The 17,616-nt window shown below is 47.9% G+C and overlaps 1 protein-coding gene across 1 annotated transcript in view; it reads right to left on the bottom strand.

The window, feature by feature from the left end:
* LOC140212829 (uncharacterized) overlaps nucleotides 1–17,616 on the bottom strand; it is a 59,060-nt gene that overhangs the window by 28,461 nt on the left and 12,983 nt on the right. The window contains exon 5 of the mRNA XM_072287673.1: nucleotides 14,223–14,504. Coding sequence (XP_072143774.1) covers nucleotides 14,223–14,504 — 282 coding nt within the window. The remainder of the gene's footprint in view (nucleotides 1–14,222; nucleotides 14,505–17,616) is intronic.

The following is a 17,616-nucleotide window of genomic DNA, read 5'->3' as shown; positions in this document are numbered from 1 at the left end:
CTGTCATTGGACACCTTGAAATCAGAAGTGTCAGGCTGTAAGAGGAGCATTTTAAGCTCGTGGAGACGCTGACAGGTACTGATAATGTCTGCCACGATATTGGGGTTCAGCACTACAAGAACATTGAATGCCACAGTCCTAATACCCTTGAGCAGGTGGCGTACGGGTCACTCTCTGCCATCGAATTGTTCACGCGCCGGCAGAGGGCGAGGACGTCCTCTATTTACGAAGTGTGCGACTCGCCCGAGTGCTGAACACGCTCAGCAAGCTGCTTCTTGGCGATATCGGAGCAGACAGACAAGTTCGCGAAAATCTGGCGTAGGTGGTGTTTAAAGGTGCTCCAGTTGAGGAAATCGAGCTCACGATTGTAAAACCAAGGTTTTGCTTCGCCGGTTAGGCAGAAGGCGACGTGAGGAAGTTTTGAGGTTCGTTCCAGTGGTTAAAGTCCCTCACGCGCTCGTATAGCTCTAACCAGTCTGGTTAGAGCTATACGTCAATACCTGGAAGTCGCGGGATCAGGGATCCACGAGGTCGCGGGATCCAATCCCGGCCATGGTGGCCGCATTTCGATGGGGGCAAAATGCCAGAAAACCTGTGTACTTAGATTTAGGCGCATGTTAAAGATAATGCAGTACCCGTTCAGTTGGTAGCGCTCTGACCCGTGTGTTTTTTTCGCCGTTGATGTGCTTCTACACTGCCATGCAAATAAGATCTATTATTATGATTGTAATATTGCGCCGCTGCTTGAACGAAGTTCTCCCACCTGCCGCTTCAAGAACTCTCCACGTCACCGACGTAGGAACGCCCACCTTGATCGGAATGTCCATTGCTCACTTCAGCTTCTCAGGTCACCTTACCACATTTTGTTGCATGAAAAAGCAGTTTTTTTTTTTTGAAAGAAAAGAAAGTACCTGGAAGGCCACTACATTTGGTCGGACACATTGAAAATTATTATTTCGGAACTGGTGATGTCGATAGAATTTGTTCGAAGTGAATACATCCTGCGAACTCAGCAGCTATAACCCTTAGATTGAAATATGCGGTGCGATGTAATTACCGTAATTACGGCAAGCATTATATTAAAGATTTTCATTTCTCGATGGTATAATGGCTGCCTCATCGATTAATTTTAATCAAGGGTTAGAATTGTGCTGGCTGGAATAGGTTATTTTTAAAAAGTTTTGTGCAGCTAAAAGAAAGCACCCTGTATGTTGTACTAATTGCTTTCGTATTCCTCATTGTCTTGTAATTGTTGTGTTCCAGTTGAGTTCGCGATTACGTATAGTTGCTGTGACCATATGGGTGGTAGGTTTATAGAGTTTTCATATATATTACTTCCAATGAGTGTTTTCCTGTATTTCATGTATTTTAAAATACTGAAAGTACGGCATTTCGTGTTTCCTTTACCTGATAATGAGACACCTTAGTTCTCAAGTTTGTAGCATGTGTGCCACTCGCTGTATTTCTGTTAACCACATATTGTGGAGTGTTAAGGTGGCTTCAAGCCGCTCTTGTGGCTTTTCACCCCTAACCGGTTTCATTTCCTATAAAACCAATGAATAAATGCAGTTATACAGCACTAAGTCGACAAAATACTGGCTTAAGGCGTCTTCGTAGATTTTTCTAGTCTGTTGACCAAGCCTGTTGTCCTTCTTGGGAGGAAGGGTGCAAATTGGCGCTTGTGCGTCGATGAGCGACTTCTGAATGAGGTGACGCGCTGAGACGTCTACCCGCTGCCACGTATTGATGACGCCTTCAACTGCATTCATGGAGGCAAGTACTTCCCGTCCGTAGACTTTCGCTTTGGGAATTCGCAAATCTTTTTAGATGACATGGAATGTGAAAAGACGTTTCATAACAGACCACGATATTTACCAATTCAATTTACTACTTATGCCGCTCGGTCATTGTAATGCCCAGGCAACCTTTCGCGGAATGATGTAGTTGAAGTATGATGTTTATTGACCACATAAGAACATTGATGTAGACAAGTGGTGCGGATGGCTGTATAAAAGCTGCGTAACGGCAGCTTGACTGGTCCCGCCTCCCCGTGAACGACAGGCACGAACATATACGCACAGACACACAAGCACACACAACACACACACACACACACACACACACATATATATATATATATATATATATATATATATTGTCACGTGTCTTCAAAGAGGACTCGCGGCATTTAAAGCAGACAGCTGGATCCCATAAAACACGGTGGTGCGGCCTGGCTATCGAGCGGGCGCGGGTTAGCATGCGCGCTTCCTTCTTGTTCTTGCCTTTTCTCTTTCACCATGCCCACTACTGCAGGCGGCATTTTCCCCCTCGCTCGAAAAGAGAATCGGCTCTGCCCACACACAAGTCACTACCTAGAGAGCAGGAGTGACTCCTCCGGGCTCTACGGGTTAATACACTCCTCCACCCAACAAGGAATCACCTCTCTGCCCCTACACAATACTCTCCGCAAGCCCGGATCCTTCAGGCACATAGTAGGGGGTTGCAAAGCGGCACCATTAAATCCTCCGAACCCTTACCACACCAAAGAGCTTTGGGAGAGAGCCTTGGCCAGCTCCCACCTGGAGGATCCGCAACGGCTGATTGCGAGGGCCCATGACGTGGCCCGAGCTCAAGGCATACTGAAATGAGGACGCCTCTCCAAAGCTGCATTTACCTAATAAAAATGCTTATTCTCTCTCCCTCGATGGTGAAGAAGTGGTGTAAAAAAAGAGGGGGCAAAGAAACATGGTTAAGGCAGATGCTCGAGCAAAGAATACAGTCACAGCGACAGGAGAGCCATAAGTGCACCAGTGGCGAAACGTGACATGAACAGTCTGTAGAACCGGAGGGGTAACTGCATTAGCTGGAAGTATGAGCAGCAATATAAAAAAATAAATAGATGAAGGAAAAATAATAATCACGAACGCGCAACATATGGCTTCATGCGTACGACGTTAACAATATTGACACTTGTAGTTGTGTCTTTATTGAGCGACACGTTTCACCGCCTAACAAGTGTTATCGCACAGCGCAGGACACGCCTGCATGTATCGGAAGTTTCTGAAATGTTATCGATGCTTCCATCCACTGTCTGTGACCGAACCTTGTGTAATCTGACTGCATGTGTGCGCGACGCGAATAATGTAGAACGTTGTAAGGCACGCGGGCCCAGCGATTACTCTGGAACATTCGACGACTGATGCATAAAAGCCGACGCACTTGCCCCGCTGATAAGATTTGTTATGTACTGGGAATTGCTTTATTCCGCACGTAGTACACATAATGGACGTAGCCTTGTCGGAGAGATGGCGACCACACTATATCACTTGGCGCGAACACACTGTCCACGTGACTGTCCTACTCCAGGGCCTGCCAGGGATGTGGCGCCACCCATCGGCACAGTGGCGAACGTTACCATGTAGTTCCGGACACTCCCACTACGCGGCTGCACCCGTCCGCATCCGAAGACCGAAACCCGAACTCTTCACGGACACAACAACATTATCGACGATCGCAGGCTGTGTTCGCAGCTACCTTTGTTCTTTGAGTGTAGCCTATTTTTAGGGCACACGTTCGCCCGATCAAATTTCGTCAATCCCAGTTTTGCTGCTCTCTTCACCGTCACAATTACATGATATCTGGTGGAGGTTCTTGTGCGCTCATGTACCGAGTGCCCCCACAAGACCGTGACCCAAGCACGAACGCGGAAGACAACACCAACGTAGCCAAGAAAGGTAGCCGCTGGCTACAAGGATTGCCCCCGGAGCACGGACTTTTGCCTGAGACGACAAGGAAGATAGTCGCCAAGTCAACCACAATAGCTGCCCAGCGTTCCCAATCGTGCTGCAGCCGCTCAGGGAGCCACCGGCCCTCCGTGCATCATCGTCTGAAGACTCAGAGACCTGGCTGGAGACCTATAAACGAAGCGTGACTTTCAACAACTTGGACTGGGAAAATGCGGCGTGTATATACTTTGCCTTAGAGGACGCCGCCAGAACGTAGTTTGAGAACCGGGAGTCGACCTTCACGACATTGGACATGTCCCGTAGTGGCTTCCTGCGGACATTTATAGACCTCAGACTCTGCCCAGGCGGCGCTGCGGAAAAACCCGTCACCAGCGCCCCCATCGGAGCCTTGGCGTGAACGGAGTAGTGCAAGGAAAGCTGTCCGCAAGCGAAGGTGCATAGGCCACAATGGACCCTTCTCTTTCGTTTGTGCTGAGGCACGGTTTCCTTAAGATCAAGGACCTGGAAAGCTTCTTCCGCCCATCTACGCTTCGAAAAGGAAGCTTAGCAGGGCGAAGTCCGTGTACAATATAAAATAAAGTCTCAAGTGTTATTTCGGCGTGCTGCAACTCGCAAGTACAGAGAGCATCAGGTTTGTCATATCAGCATAAAAATCTAAGCATTTCAAATTGTTTCATATTAAATATGTCCTGAACACAAGACTTATTAAGTATCTCCTATATTTTTATGTATTTTATCGTAATGTTTTGCCTCGTAATTATTTACAGAGAGTAAATCATTTCATAGCCTTTTCCAGGGCAGCAAACAGAAAACGTTTTCCAAGGCAGCAAATAGCGTGCGATCATAACGAAAGTAAGCTTCCTACAGTGCCTACGCGCTGCATCTTTCTTTCTCGCAGGAGCTACAGCATCGCTCAGTACGTTAATTTGAACTTTTTGCAGACGCTTCGAGCAACAAGCGCGCACAAATAAATATAAATAAATGCGAAATTTTTTTCTTTACACATGTGCGTTATTTCGCAATTACTAATCTAGTGCTCCTACAGCAACTTTATTGCTCAGATTTGAAAAACGCAGTCGAGCAGGCTCAGCACGTTGCGAAGCGTGCTTGTTGTATCGGCGCAGGACATACAAAATACCGAAAGTAGAAATGAGCTCGCGATGCAACGATGCTCTAGAACAGGATTTTGAATTCATAAACGAACCAAAATGTTTGGTTAAGCTGACCTGCCAGATATCTCCGTTCCACTTGTTGAGTCAAGCGGAGACGGACGTCTGTTAAAAGGCGGAGATATCGATGGCACATAAGCAAGATGGTTCGCAACGTTGTTTTTTCGGTTACCAACGAAGTCGCGGCTGCAGATTCTTGAGTTATCGCTTAGTTACGGTCTTCCGTCAGGGCTACGCAACAGAATTACAGAAGAACAAAATTGTCGCACTTTCTCATGCGAGCCGCTGTGTTGTGGGGAATGCAAGTAATCCGATTACCCAACAGGTTGAACGGCCCGTATCGAGCGCTCTCACCTTTCCCCTTCATACGATCACGATGGAAATCGGTAAAACTGAACGTTGTTATTCCGTCCTTCACGTTCATGGCAATTTACAACACAACAGTAGCGTCGATTGCGGCGTTTCTTTGTAGCGCGCGGAGCTATCGCGGTTGCTGTCGTTTCTGCCATCAGTCTGACGAATGAGCCAGCAAGCGCTTTATGGCAATTCGGAGGCGCGTCCGACTAGCGTTGAAATTCATAGCTCTCTGTCTGGGTGTTAAATGCGCAAAACGCTCGCCATATGGACTAAAATCTAGTTAAATCGCTGTTTCGCAGTCGCTAGCTGCATAGGCAACTTAGCAAGGGAGTCGGGCTTCGCACTACTCAATTACTGACTCTTCGCACAGGCAGGTGGCGCTACGCGTCGTGCAAAACTCCAGAGTCTGACGTCCATGAGCGTCGTGCGCAATAAAATGACCGAAGCTATGCTGAAAGCCCCAGCACAACTACCAAACGAGACCACAGAGATCTTCACCGAGATGACGGGCCTGTTCGGTCGCGCATACCCGGATATGTCTGAGAAGGAAATTTGGTTCCTCATGCGTGGGGTAAAGCAGGAGCTCTTTGCCGGATTGATACGCAAACCGGCCAAGACTGTTGGCAAATTTATTTCAGAGGCCACAACTATTGAGAAGACGCTAGGCATGCGGACAAGGCAATATAATCGCCGACCGCTGACCGCAAACGAATAGCGACGTTCAAGCACTCGGCCGCGGCAACCTGAGGGAGACCATCAGAACGATCGTTCGCGAGGAACTGCAGAAGCTTTTTCCAAGGTCGCAGCCTGAAGTGGCCTCGATCGCCGACTTCGTCAAAGAAGAGGTACAGCGATCGTTTAATTAGAGTTTCTGAGGTGCAACCTCAATTACGGCATCCCCATCCAGAAACGATGACATACGCCGCCGTCGCACGCCGTCAAGGTCCCCCTCCGCGACCGCGGCAGGGCCCGGCAACGCCGATATTCCGTCGTCCGCCGCCGCCGCCACCGCCAGTACGCCCAACCGTCGTCCAGCGCACCTATGCGAGAAAGACGGACATTGGGCGAGCCCCGGACAACCGCCAGCTCTGTTATCACTGCGGAGAAGCCGGCCATGTGTGCCGCCGATGCCCATACCGGGAGGTGGGACTGCGAGGTGACGACAGAATGGCGAACGACCTCGCGATATCGCCGACTACCTCGCCACCACTCAGTGGAGCCCTCGACGACCGTCCCCTTCGCCGTCACCAGGCCGCTACCTGTCGCCGCAGCACCGTCCATACACTGACCCAGCCCTGGGCCGGTCCGTCAGCCCATATCTGGAAAACTAAAAGCAGCAACCGATGGAGGTGCGGTTGCTGTGCGCCGAAGAAACTACCTCCACGACATAATGACACGCCGCCGTCCCGACGAAGTCTGGAAGCAAAGAATACACCGACGACAGACGTCCTGACAACGCCACGTACCAGCCGCAGGTCATCGCAACGCAGCCGTGATCCGACGCCAAGACCTAACTGTAACGCAAGGCAAAGAACCACCGACCTCTACGTGCTTCCCGACGGCCACGCAGTCACCGCCTTAGTAGACACAGGAGCCGATTACTCCATCACGAGTGGTCCCGTCGCCGCCCAGTTGAAGAAAGTTAAGACTGCATGGGAAGGCCGTCAAATTCGGACCGCTGGTGGACACCTCATCATGCCGACTGGAATCTTCTCGGCAAGAATTACCGTTCATGACCGGGCTTAGCCTGCCACTTTCGTTATCCTCCAACAGTGTTCACGAGACGTCATTCTCGGCATGGACGTCCTGAACGAACATGGCGCAATCATCGACCTGAAGTTGAAGTCGATAACGCTGTCGGAAGATCGAGTGATACCGCCGGAGAGTTCTCGTAGTCACCTCAGCCTAAGCGTGCTTGAAAGTCAAGTCAGCATGCCGCCCCACTCCTGGATTGTCATTTCCCTCGGCACCAAAACACCTGCCGACGTGTAAGACATCATCGAGAGTGACCAACGTCTATTGCTAGACAGTGAAATTTTCGTCTCAAGAGGGATCGCTCGACTGCACGGAGGAAAAACTAGTGTTGCTCACAAACTTCAGCCAGGAGTTCAAACACATCAACAAGGGCGCTACGACGGCGTACATTGAGGAAATTCTGGAAATCAGTAATGCGTTTTCCTCTCGGATTCTGCCGCATCTACACCGACGACCATAGTTCCCGAACCAGACTTCGAAATAAATCCAAGTCTCCCCATGATTAAGCATCAACAGCTCAGAAGTCTGCTCGGATGATACAAAGGCTGCTTTTCAACGTCATCGAGGATTCGGCAAGCACCAGTCGCAAAGATATCGCATAATACCGAAGAGTGCTCTCGACCACTCCGCCAGAGCCCTTGCCGAGTTTCGACGCGAGAACGTGAAGCTATATGACAACAAGTCGACGAAATGCTGCGCGATGACACCATCCAGCCGTCGAAAAGCCCGTGGACATCCCCTCTAGTCTTGGTGAAGAAAAAAAAAAATATGGGGTTTAACTTACCAAAACCACTTTCTTATTATGAGGAGGCCTCCGGAAATTTTTACCACCTGGGGTTCTTTAACGTGCGCCTAAATCCAAGTATATGGGTGTTTTCGCATTTCGTCCCCACCGAAATGCGGCCGCCGTGGCCGGGATTCGATCCCGCAACCTCGTGCTCAGCAGACCAACACCATAGCCACTGAGCGACCACGGCGGGTCTTCGTGAAGAAAAAGGACGGAACCCTACATTTCTGCGTCGATTAGCGTCGACATAACAAGATCATTAAAAAGGTCGTATACCCCCTTCCACGGATAGACGACGCATTAGATTGGCTCTGCAACGCAAAATACTTCTCGTCAATGGATCTCAAGTCTGGCTACTGGCAAATAGAAGTTGACGAGAGAGATCGCAAAAAGATCGCCTTCGTCACCCCAGACGGCGTCTACGGGTTCTAGGTCATGCCATTCGGACTGCGCTCGGCGCCTGGAACGTTCCAGCGCGTCATGGACACGCTATTAGCAGGATTGAAGGGCAGACCTGTCTTGTTTACTTGGATGACGTCGTCATCCTTGCCAGGAATTTTGATGGCGGATTGCGACAGTATTAGAGGCCATCAAGTCATCAGGGCTCACTCTGACGCCAGAGAAGTGCCGCTTCGCTTACGATGGGCTTCTGTTCCTAGGCCACGTCATCAGCAAGTCTGGAGTCCGCACCGACCCGCAGAAGACAGCTGCCATCGCAAAGTTCCGACAGCCCATCGAAAACAAGGCAGTGTGTCGATTCCTTGGCATGTGTGCTTACTACGGGCGCTTTGTCAAGGACTTTTCACGCATTGCTGAGCCGCTGACACAGCTAACTAAATGTGATGTCTAGTTCAAGTGGAAAACGCCGCAGGCCGGCGCATTTGAAGAACTCAAAAGACACATGCAGTCGCACCCAGTACTTAAGCACGTCGATGAGGACGCCGATACCAAAATCCACACTGACGCCAGTAGCCCAGGGCTTAGTGCCATCCTAGTCAAGAGAAAAGATGTACTTGAACACGTGATAGCTTAAGCAAGCCGGTAGTTGTCAAAAGCGGAAGGCAATTATTCTGTAACTGAAAAGGAATGCCTCCCCATCGTTTGGGCTACCGCGAAATTTCGCCCTTACCTATATGGCAGGTCATTCAATATTGTCACCGAGCATCGCGCCTTTGTTGGCTAGCGAATTTAAACGACCCTTCAGGACGGCTCGCGTGGTGAAGCCTAAGACTGCCAGAATGTGATATCACTGTAACCTACAAGTCCGGACGAAAACACTCTGATGCCAGTTGGCTATCACGCACCCCCATCGACTCGCCGCTGCAAGATGACGAGGATAACGGCGCCTTCCTTGGAATAATAAGCGCGGAAAACTTCGCTGAACAGCAACGAGCAGACCCCGAGCGGACAAACCTCGTCGAGTATTTGGAAGGGCACAACGACGTGGTCCCTAGGGCATTCAGGCGAGGATTCTCTTCGTACTCGCTTCAGAACAACCTACTGGTAGAAGAACAACTTCTCACCAGTACGCGCCAACTACCTTCTTGTTGTTCCCTCAGGGCTACGTCCAGAAGTATTACACGCCCTTCATGACGATTCGACTGCTGGACACCTCGGATTCTCCCGGACACTATCGAGGATACAGGAAAGCTATAATTGGCCGCGCCTGACCGCCGACGTCACCCGTTATGTATGAACATGCCGAGACTGTCAGCGACGCAAGACACCGCCGACAAAGCCAGCGGTATTACTACAGGTAATCGAGCCTTCTTGCCGACCGTTGCAGCAGATCCTGATGGACTTGCTGGGATCTTTCCGACGTCAACAACCGGAAATAAGTGGATCGTCGTGGCGACGGACTACCTCACCCGCTTCGGTGAGACGAAAGCATTGCCGAATGGTAGCGCAGCCGAAGTGACGAAAATTTTTGTCGAGAACATCCTGCTGCGACATTGCGCCTCAGAAGTCCTCATCACCCACAGAGGAACGGCCTTTACAGCGAAGCTCACTCAAGCCATTCTGCTGTACAGTCACACAAGGCACAGGAGGACAACTGCCTACCACTCACAAACGAATGGTCTTACGGAGCGCCTGAATAAGACCCTCGCCGACATGCTAGCAATGTACGTCGACGACGTCGAACACAAGACCTGGGATGCCTTCCTGCCATACGTAACATTCGGTTACAACACGGCGGTGCAAGAAACAACACAGATCACGCCGTTAAACTGGTTTACGGCAAGAACCCGATGACGACTTTCGACGCCATGCTGCCGCACGTCACTGACGAAGAGCATCTTGACGTTGCTATCTATCTCCGACGCGCCGCAGAAGCACGACAGCTCGCCCGCCTACGGATCAAGAACCAGCAGCGTACCGACCGCCGACACTACAACCTACGACGAGGTTTCGTCGAGTACCAGCCAGGCGACCGCGTTTGGGTCTGGACCCCGATACGCCGACGAGGACTGAGTGAGAAACTATTGCGATGCTATTTCGGACCCTACAAGGTCACTCGACGTATTGGCGCACTGGACCATGAGGTCTTGCCAGACAGCATTTCGCATTCACAGAGGCGCCGCGCACAATCAGAATTGGCCCATGTGGTGCGTCCTAAACCATTTTACGGACGCTGACGAAGTTCCTTATTTTGTTGTTCTCTTTGCTACGGGTGTTTTTCTCTATTACTTTAGTTTGCAGCATCGGGTCGATATTTTTAAGAGGAGGGTATTGACACGTGTACTTGTTTGTTTTTGTTCAGGCGACACGTTTCACCGCCTAACAAATGTTATCGGCCAGCGCTGGACGCGCCTGCATGTATCGGAAGTTGATGGAATGTTATCGATGGCTCTATCCGCTTTCTGTTGTCACCGAACCTTGTATAATCTGATTGAATGCATGCGCGACGCGAATGGTGTAGAACTTTCTGGAAGACAACCGAGCACCAGCGGTTAGTCTTGAAAGGTCGATGGCTCGTGTATAAAAGCCGACGCGTTCGACCGCCAGAGCAGACTTTCGGCTATCGCCGAATATATCTAGTCGTTCGCACAACAATGCCGACTGTCATTGCCCTCTCCCATACGATAGTCCAGACGGTGGTGCCCACGACACCGATGCCAGTGTCCTCACCATTTCAAATTTGGGTGACATTCACAATGAAAAATTCTGTTATAACTAATTAGATCTCCTCATTGATCATGTAGCTTCCCGAAACCTTGACTCGCTATTAGCATCTTCGTAGTCCGCGACGACGTTCTGTACCGATGCAGCTTTCGCCCTGAATGCCCGTAACTCTTGCTCGTTCTATCTCGACAACTTCAAGAACTAGTTTATGAGCAGCTGCATGACGCACCAACTGTCGGTAATCTCGCTGTATCCCGTACCTCCGACTGTGTACGATGCCGCATCTAGTAGCCCGGCCTGTCCCACTTCGTGCGACGCTACATTGCTGCATGTACACTCTGTCAGTGCCGTAAACTTCGTGCTGTACTGCCCGCTGTACGCCTGCAGAATATCGATTTCCCTTCCGAGCCATTCTTTAGTGTTGGCACCAATCTCGTAGGCCCTTTCTCTACGTCTCAAATCGGCAACAAATGAGTCGGTGTGGCGGCTCACTACACGAAGTGTTACGCTATCACGTAAGTATAGCTGTCAGACTGCGCTACTGGCGTTGCGTATAGTATGCGGTATGACGTCATTGTACATATCGACGCGCCAGCTAGCTGCTCCCTGACCGCGGTTAACTGTTCTTGTTTCGCGTCGTGGAAGATCTCTTAAGTTGGGGTTCTTCTGTGCACGAACCATCCCATGTCACCCAAAGATCATTCAACTAGATTAGTGGCTCAATTGGACATTGATGGAAATGCTATACATTTACGTTTCTCCAGACCACAGTTACACATCATGTGTTTGCATACAATTCTTCCCCTTACAAGCTCACTGTCTTTCTTCATTTTATCTGCTGTTGGTCGTCGGATGACTGTGATGTGACTTAGTGTAGATGCATTGCATGTGCTGAGCTGGTATGTGGCTATTATTATCAGCATTGCAAATGATGTTCCAGGTTTTTCCCCGAATATTCACAAATTGCGCATGGTAGCACCCTATATTTTTATTCCTTCATGGCTTCATGCATAAACTGTTGTATGTCAGCGCTGTATGCTTGTCGTTCTCTCGTGTCCTTGCGTTGTTTGCGCTGCGTCCTTTTTGCGATGTCCTGTGAACCGCTCCTTCCACCCGCGACCAACATTCCAACTGAATGTGATCGCGATATTGTTCTTCCGGGCGCACACAGCCCGCACGCGGCTCACGGCCTCTCAGGTTGCACCCAACACGAGGCATGACAGCCGCCACCGGGACGTCGTTGATTTGTCCCCAGGATATCTTGACACAATTCCACCGCATTGACGTGTCTGAAAAAATTGCTCACGCGCTACACATTGCCTTACAAGATCCTGCACAAGGTCTGCGATGCCAACTACGAGATATCTCCGCGGGCGTATCTCTCATCGTGTTCCCCTGTACCCACTGGTGTTGTGCAAGAGCATAAGCGGAAATCTTGACCGCGATTTCAATCCCTTAAGCGCACGCTTCGAGTCGACAGCTTCCCGACTCGCGCGTTAAATTATAGAGCAGTGGACCATGGTGTCCAAGAGATGCGGGCTATCGACAAGGAAGACAATTTGAGGAGAGCAACCTGTGGCTGGTTCGGGGAGTAATCTTCTAAATGCAGTGTTGCCAGAGCTTCTAAATACCCTATAAATAGACCTACGCTTCACTAGTTCTGCCTCGTGGCAGAACTAGTGAAGTGAACTAGTATTCACGAATATACGTGAAGAAATACAATGTATTAATCGCTCACATTTTGCACGCATTGCTAAGAGGTAACAGAAACTTGTGAACTGTTGTAGCCTTTGACGTCTTATTCGTGGTACAATACTTGAAATTACATAAAGTTAAAGCGGTTGTGATGTGTTTAGAAATCGCCACTTGATATAATGCTGCTTTACAGCGCAACACGCACATGCATTGCAATATTCTTCAACTGTCGAATAATCTAAATAGGACAGATTTTTTTTTTATAAAAACAATATTATGGTCAGCTATTTTATCCTATTTCCTGGAAAGTTTTAGATTGCTTCGGACAGTTCATTTGGAAAGAAGCTCCAGAAGACATTTCGAGTTACATATGCTCCATCATAAAGTGGACGAACCCACATTACGACATATAAGGTCCGAAAAGTCTACAGTATATTCATTTCATTTATAGCTGAATAGGTTTGTACTTCCTGCCAACAAATAACTAAACGATTGTACAACTTCAGCTATGAAAGCACAAATAAGAAAAAAAATTGAGACCTTATCAGTTACTTTTGTATATATTATGTGTGTAAAGATGAAACTAATAAAAATCATATTTTAAACTTCATTGATACAGAATGCAAAGCGGAAGTTTCGTGTTTCGATGGGTATTGAACACTACAAATGCTTAAGATGTCCAAGGAACTTTTCAGAAGGGTTCTGATTTTACAGCACTGGCGCTACAACATTATATAGCGCTACAATTCTACAACGCTATAATGATGCTAACATACCCAAGTAGCCTTCCGCAGCTTCTATATAGAAAATATATTTTCGTGCGTTTTCTTTCATTTTTTGCTGCTCTTTGCCTTACAATGCGCGACCAATACATATTAGCTACAACTCACAAAAGCAAGCTTTTCTCAATGACGACCTTGACCTTGACTGTAGAAGAAATGGTGAGGACGCCACTTTGCAATTATTACTAATAATTGTCATGTACATAGCTTTATCTAATCTTGCATTACACTACTCTACAGCGCTTCATTTTAGTAAGTTCGAAATTCAGGTAGAACATTTGCATCTTGAGATTTCTATCACCGTAGTGCTGAAACGTGAAGCAAAGGAGAATTTTCCTCACCGTAATCTCTTATTCTGTACAGGAATTGTGTGACAGGTACGGTTACAGCGCTGTGATACCCTGTGTCAATCTTCACTGCTTTGCATGGCTGAGTAACGTAACCACTCACTCGCCTACATTGCTCACGTTAATTGTTCAATACTGTTGCCTGCAGCAGCAACTTATAGATGTGACACAAATGAGGCAGCAGGACAGATCAAGCAGATGCCTCCTTTTTTGTAATATATAAATTTATTGTTGCCCGAGTGTAATATTGAGCCAATTAGGGCAGATAACGTGGTTATGGAATTACTGGTTTAAAATACTTTCCAAATGGGTGTTTAGGACTTTTCGTTATCAGCGGCATTTGCTGCATTTTGTTTATGCCAGTGCTTTTTTACTCAAATGGCTGCCCTTTGTAGCATATGAGCTTAGGGTAAAGCAAAAAAAAATATTGTTTGTCACAAAAAGTACCAAGAATAACCTACCTTTATCTGGAAATTGCTTAGGGGAACACCAACATCAGCAGTGTTGTGGGGCTCGCCTGTCTTTGATTGACAAGTGGCAAGGGCACACGATTCTGTCATTCCGTAGACCTTCTGCAGTACCTTGAGACCACTGAAACATCCATGCACTGCCTCGGCTGTTGCAGCCGTGAGCACGCTGCCACCAACCGTGATCGCTCGCATGCTTGGCAGATCCCGTCCTGTGCGCCGCATCACACGCACAATAGCTTGGAGCAGGGAAGGGAAGAAGAGCGCCGCCGTTGGCTGCACAGATACCGGAATATTTCGGAGGAATGAGATTTGAGGACAATGAGGACGTTAGTGAGACTGTATCACTTTTTAAACAAGTGGGCAGGCTTACTTATTATTCTAAAGCTGCTTAGAGAACGACAACGGTTGGCCATGCGGTACATAAATACATTTGCACCGTCCAACTAAGCTCCCTGGGGGTAAATGAAGGAATGTATAATACATCTCGCATTTTTAAAAATGCGTGCCAAAAGTGAATGCATTATTTGCAACACTTATCTGAGCAAGTGGACAGGGCTGGTAACCGAATAGCGCTGGAAAGCAGAATATTTTTACAATGACGCGTTAAAAGTTATCAGCAAGACACCCGCGACAAGTATTACCAGGGCGCTCAGGAGCTCCGCTTCATTCAGTTTGCCCGAGAGATCCCCGGTGCGCGTAATGCAATTTGTCGAGCCTACCAAAGCTTGAGTTACATTCGCGAGGCCACAAATAACCACACAACCAAAGTCATTACCTGGCAGAACTGAATTGTCAGTGACACATAACTTTATGGTCTTTCAACTGGGGCGTTTTCCTTTTCTCTGACGATGAAAGCTCTCAATTTCCGACATGCTGATTTCATAGAAATGAGCCGTACAGAAGTGTCAAGGTGCTGCGCCTGCTAAGCTGGGGTTCTTGGCAAACTTTTTCCGAGTAGCTTGAGGCCATGGCAACGTCAAATTTATGCATTCCTCGGTGAAATCAAAGGACGTATATGGCTTTAGCCATCACATAGGAAGAGTGGAGACCTGCGCAACACACGCACACACACACAGGCACACACACACAGGCACACACACACACACACACACACACACACACACACACACACACACACACACACACACACACACACACACACACACACACACACACACACACACACACACACACACACACACACACACACACACACACACACACACACACACACACACACACACACACACACACACACACACACACACACACACACACACACACACACACACACACACACACACACACACACACACACACACACACACACACACACACACACACACACACACACACACACACACACACACACACACACACACACACACACACACACACACACACACACACACACACACACACACACACACACACACACACACACACACACACACACACACACACACACACACACACACACACACACACACACACACACACACACACACACACACACACACACACACACACACACACACACACACACACACACACACACACACACACACACACACACACACACACACACACACACACACACACACACACACACACACACACACACACACACACACACACACACACACACACACACACACATATATATATATATATATATAGATGAAAAGAAAGGTCATATGCGTTCGGGTCGTGCCTTATTGGCAGAATATGCAGGCGACACACACTTCAAAGGGCCTGGTTCTGTATTAAGGTCGCAGTTAGTATAGAAGCGATACCGAACATTTTCATAGCGTTTATCTGAGACGATAAAAAAAGATTTAAGCAAAAGCCAAGTAAGACATGTTCGTTCTTAAAGCACCAGCTATGTCCACTAATGTCCAACCAAATTATTTCTTTGAGACGATATAGACAACGTCTGCCAAACTTTTTTCAGAAAGATGGTCTATAAAATAAATATTTTATTGTTCTTCGAATATTTAACTTCTCACCGCCTTTAGGAAATTACCAAAAAGCTGGACTAGGTATGGCTTTTAAAGGTACGGAATAATGTGAAGCTAATTTTAGTATAATCCAGAGAGTGGATCGTCAAATCGTAGGCGTTAAGTACAAAATATAGTGCCTCGCTGGCACCTAGGCTACTATTGCCTACAAAGGCAATTGTGCCGCATGATAGTTAACACGGCTATGAAAAAATAGTTATTCCGGAATATATACCACCTTCAGCATGCAGCAATCATCAGGCATATCAATGTGGGAATGGCATCGTCCTAGGAAATATTGGCCGAGTCTTCAAAGGCGGCCACACCGGGCATGTTGCGCCGAATGTGAATCAAGTGAAAATGTTGTGATAAAGCAATACATTATTCACTGTGTACGAGTTGTGCTACGTTTTCATAAAATAAACACAAAGAATGTAAACGCAAATAAGGGCAACTCACAATGAGTAGAACTCGTATAAAAAGGATGTTTAATGAGCTGCATGAAGTATTCACATAAACAAAAATGCTTAACTGTAAAACTGTAGTAATTATTTGCAAAATCATGGAACGTGCCTAAGATCCTTATCAGCATAATAAAGACCATGTGCTGCCAAATGAATACTCGCAATACCTATTTAGAAATAGATATCCCAGCAAATGCAGGAAGTGTGCAGCCAGCAATAATAATAATCATAATATATGGGGTTTTACGTGCCAAAACCACTTTCTGATTATGAGGCACGCCGTAGTGGAGGACTCGGGAAATTTCGACCACCTGGGGTTCTTTAACGTGCACCTAAATCTAAGTACACGGGTGTTTTCGCATTTCGCCCCCATCGAAATGCGGCTGCCGTGGCCGGGATTCGATCCCGCGACCTCGTGCTCAGCAGCCCAACACCATAGCCACTGAGCAACCGCGGCGGGTGTGAGCAGCCAGCAGAATGTGATACCTACAATCGCCTGCAAACAATGAGAATATGGAAGCTTGAAACGGACACAAAAAATAACTCTACGTATTACAACAAAACAGAGCCATCTCAAACACCAAGGAGTAGGAAGAAGTATTGTCTTCATTGCAGTTAAAATATAGTACTGGCAAGAAAATCAGAAAGAAATTCTAAACGAAATTTATAGAAGAACCTACCCCCGCTGTAGTTCAATTGTTTGCATGCTTTCGGCGGTGGTTATTTGTGGCAAAATAATTGCATAGTCTCTTATGGGTGACGCTCTCCTAAAGAGTGGGCCTTATCTGTACACGGGAGCCAACCAAAGGCGTCTGCGAGCGCCTCTAGTCGCAGATGCAGTGACCAAGGGCACGGCGTATCAAATGGTAGCAACATCATCATCTACCACAGGCTCAACGAAAATGTCTGTATAGGATTGAT

Source organism: Dermacentor andersoni, chromosome 4 (genome assembly GCF_023375885.2).
Source record: "Dermacentor andersoni chromosome 4, qqDerAnde1_hic_scaffold, whole genome shotgun sequence".
Lineage (NCBI taxonomy): Eukaryota > Metazoa > Arthropoda > Arachnida > Ixodida > Ixodidae > Dermacentor > Dermacentor andersoni.
Note: the sequence above shows the minus strand (reverse complement) of the source record. Positions and strands in the feature narration are given on the sequence as shown.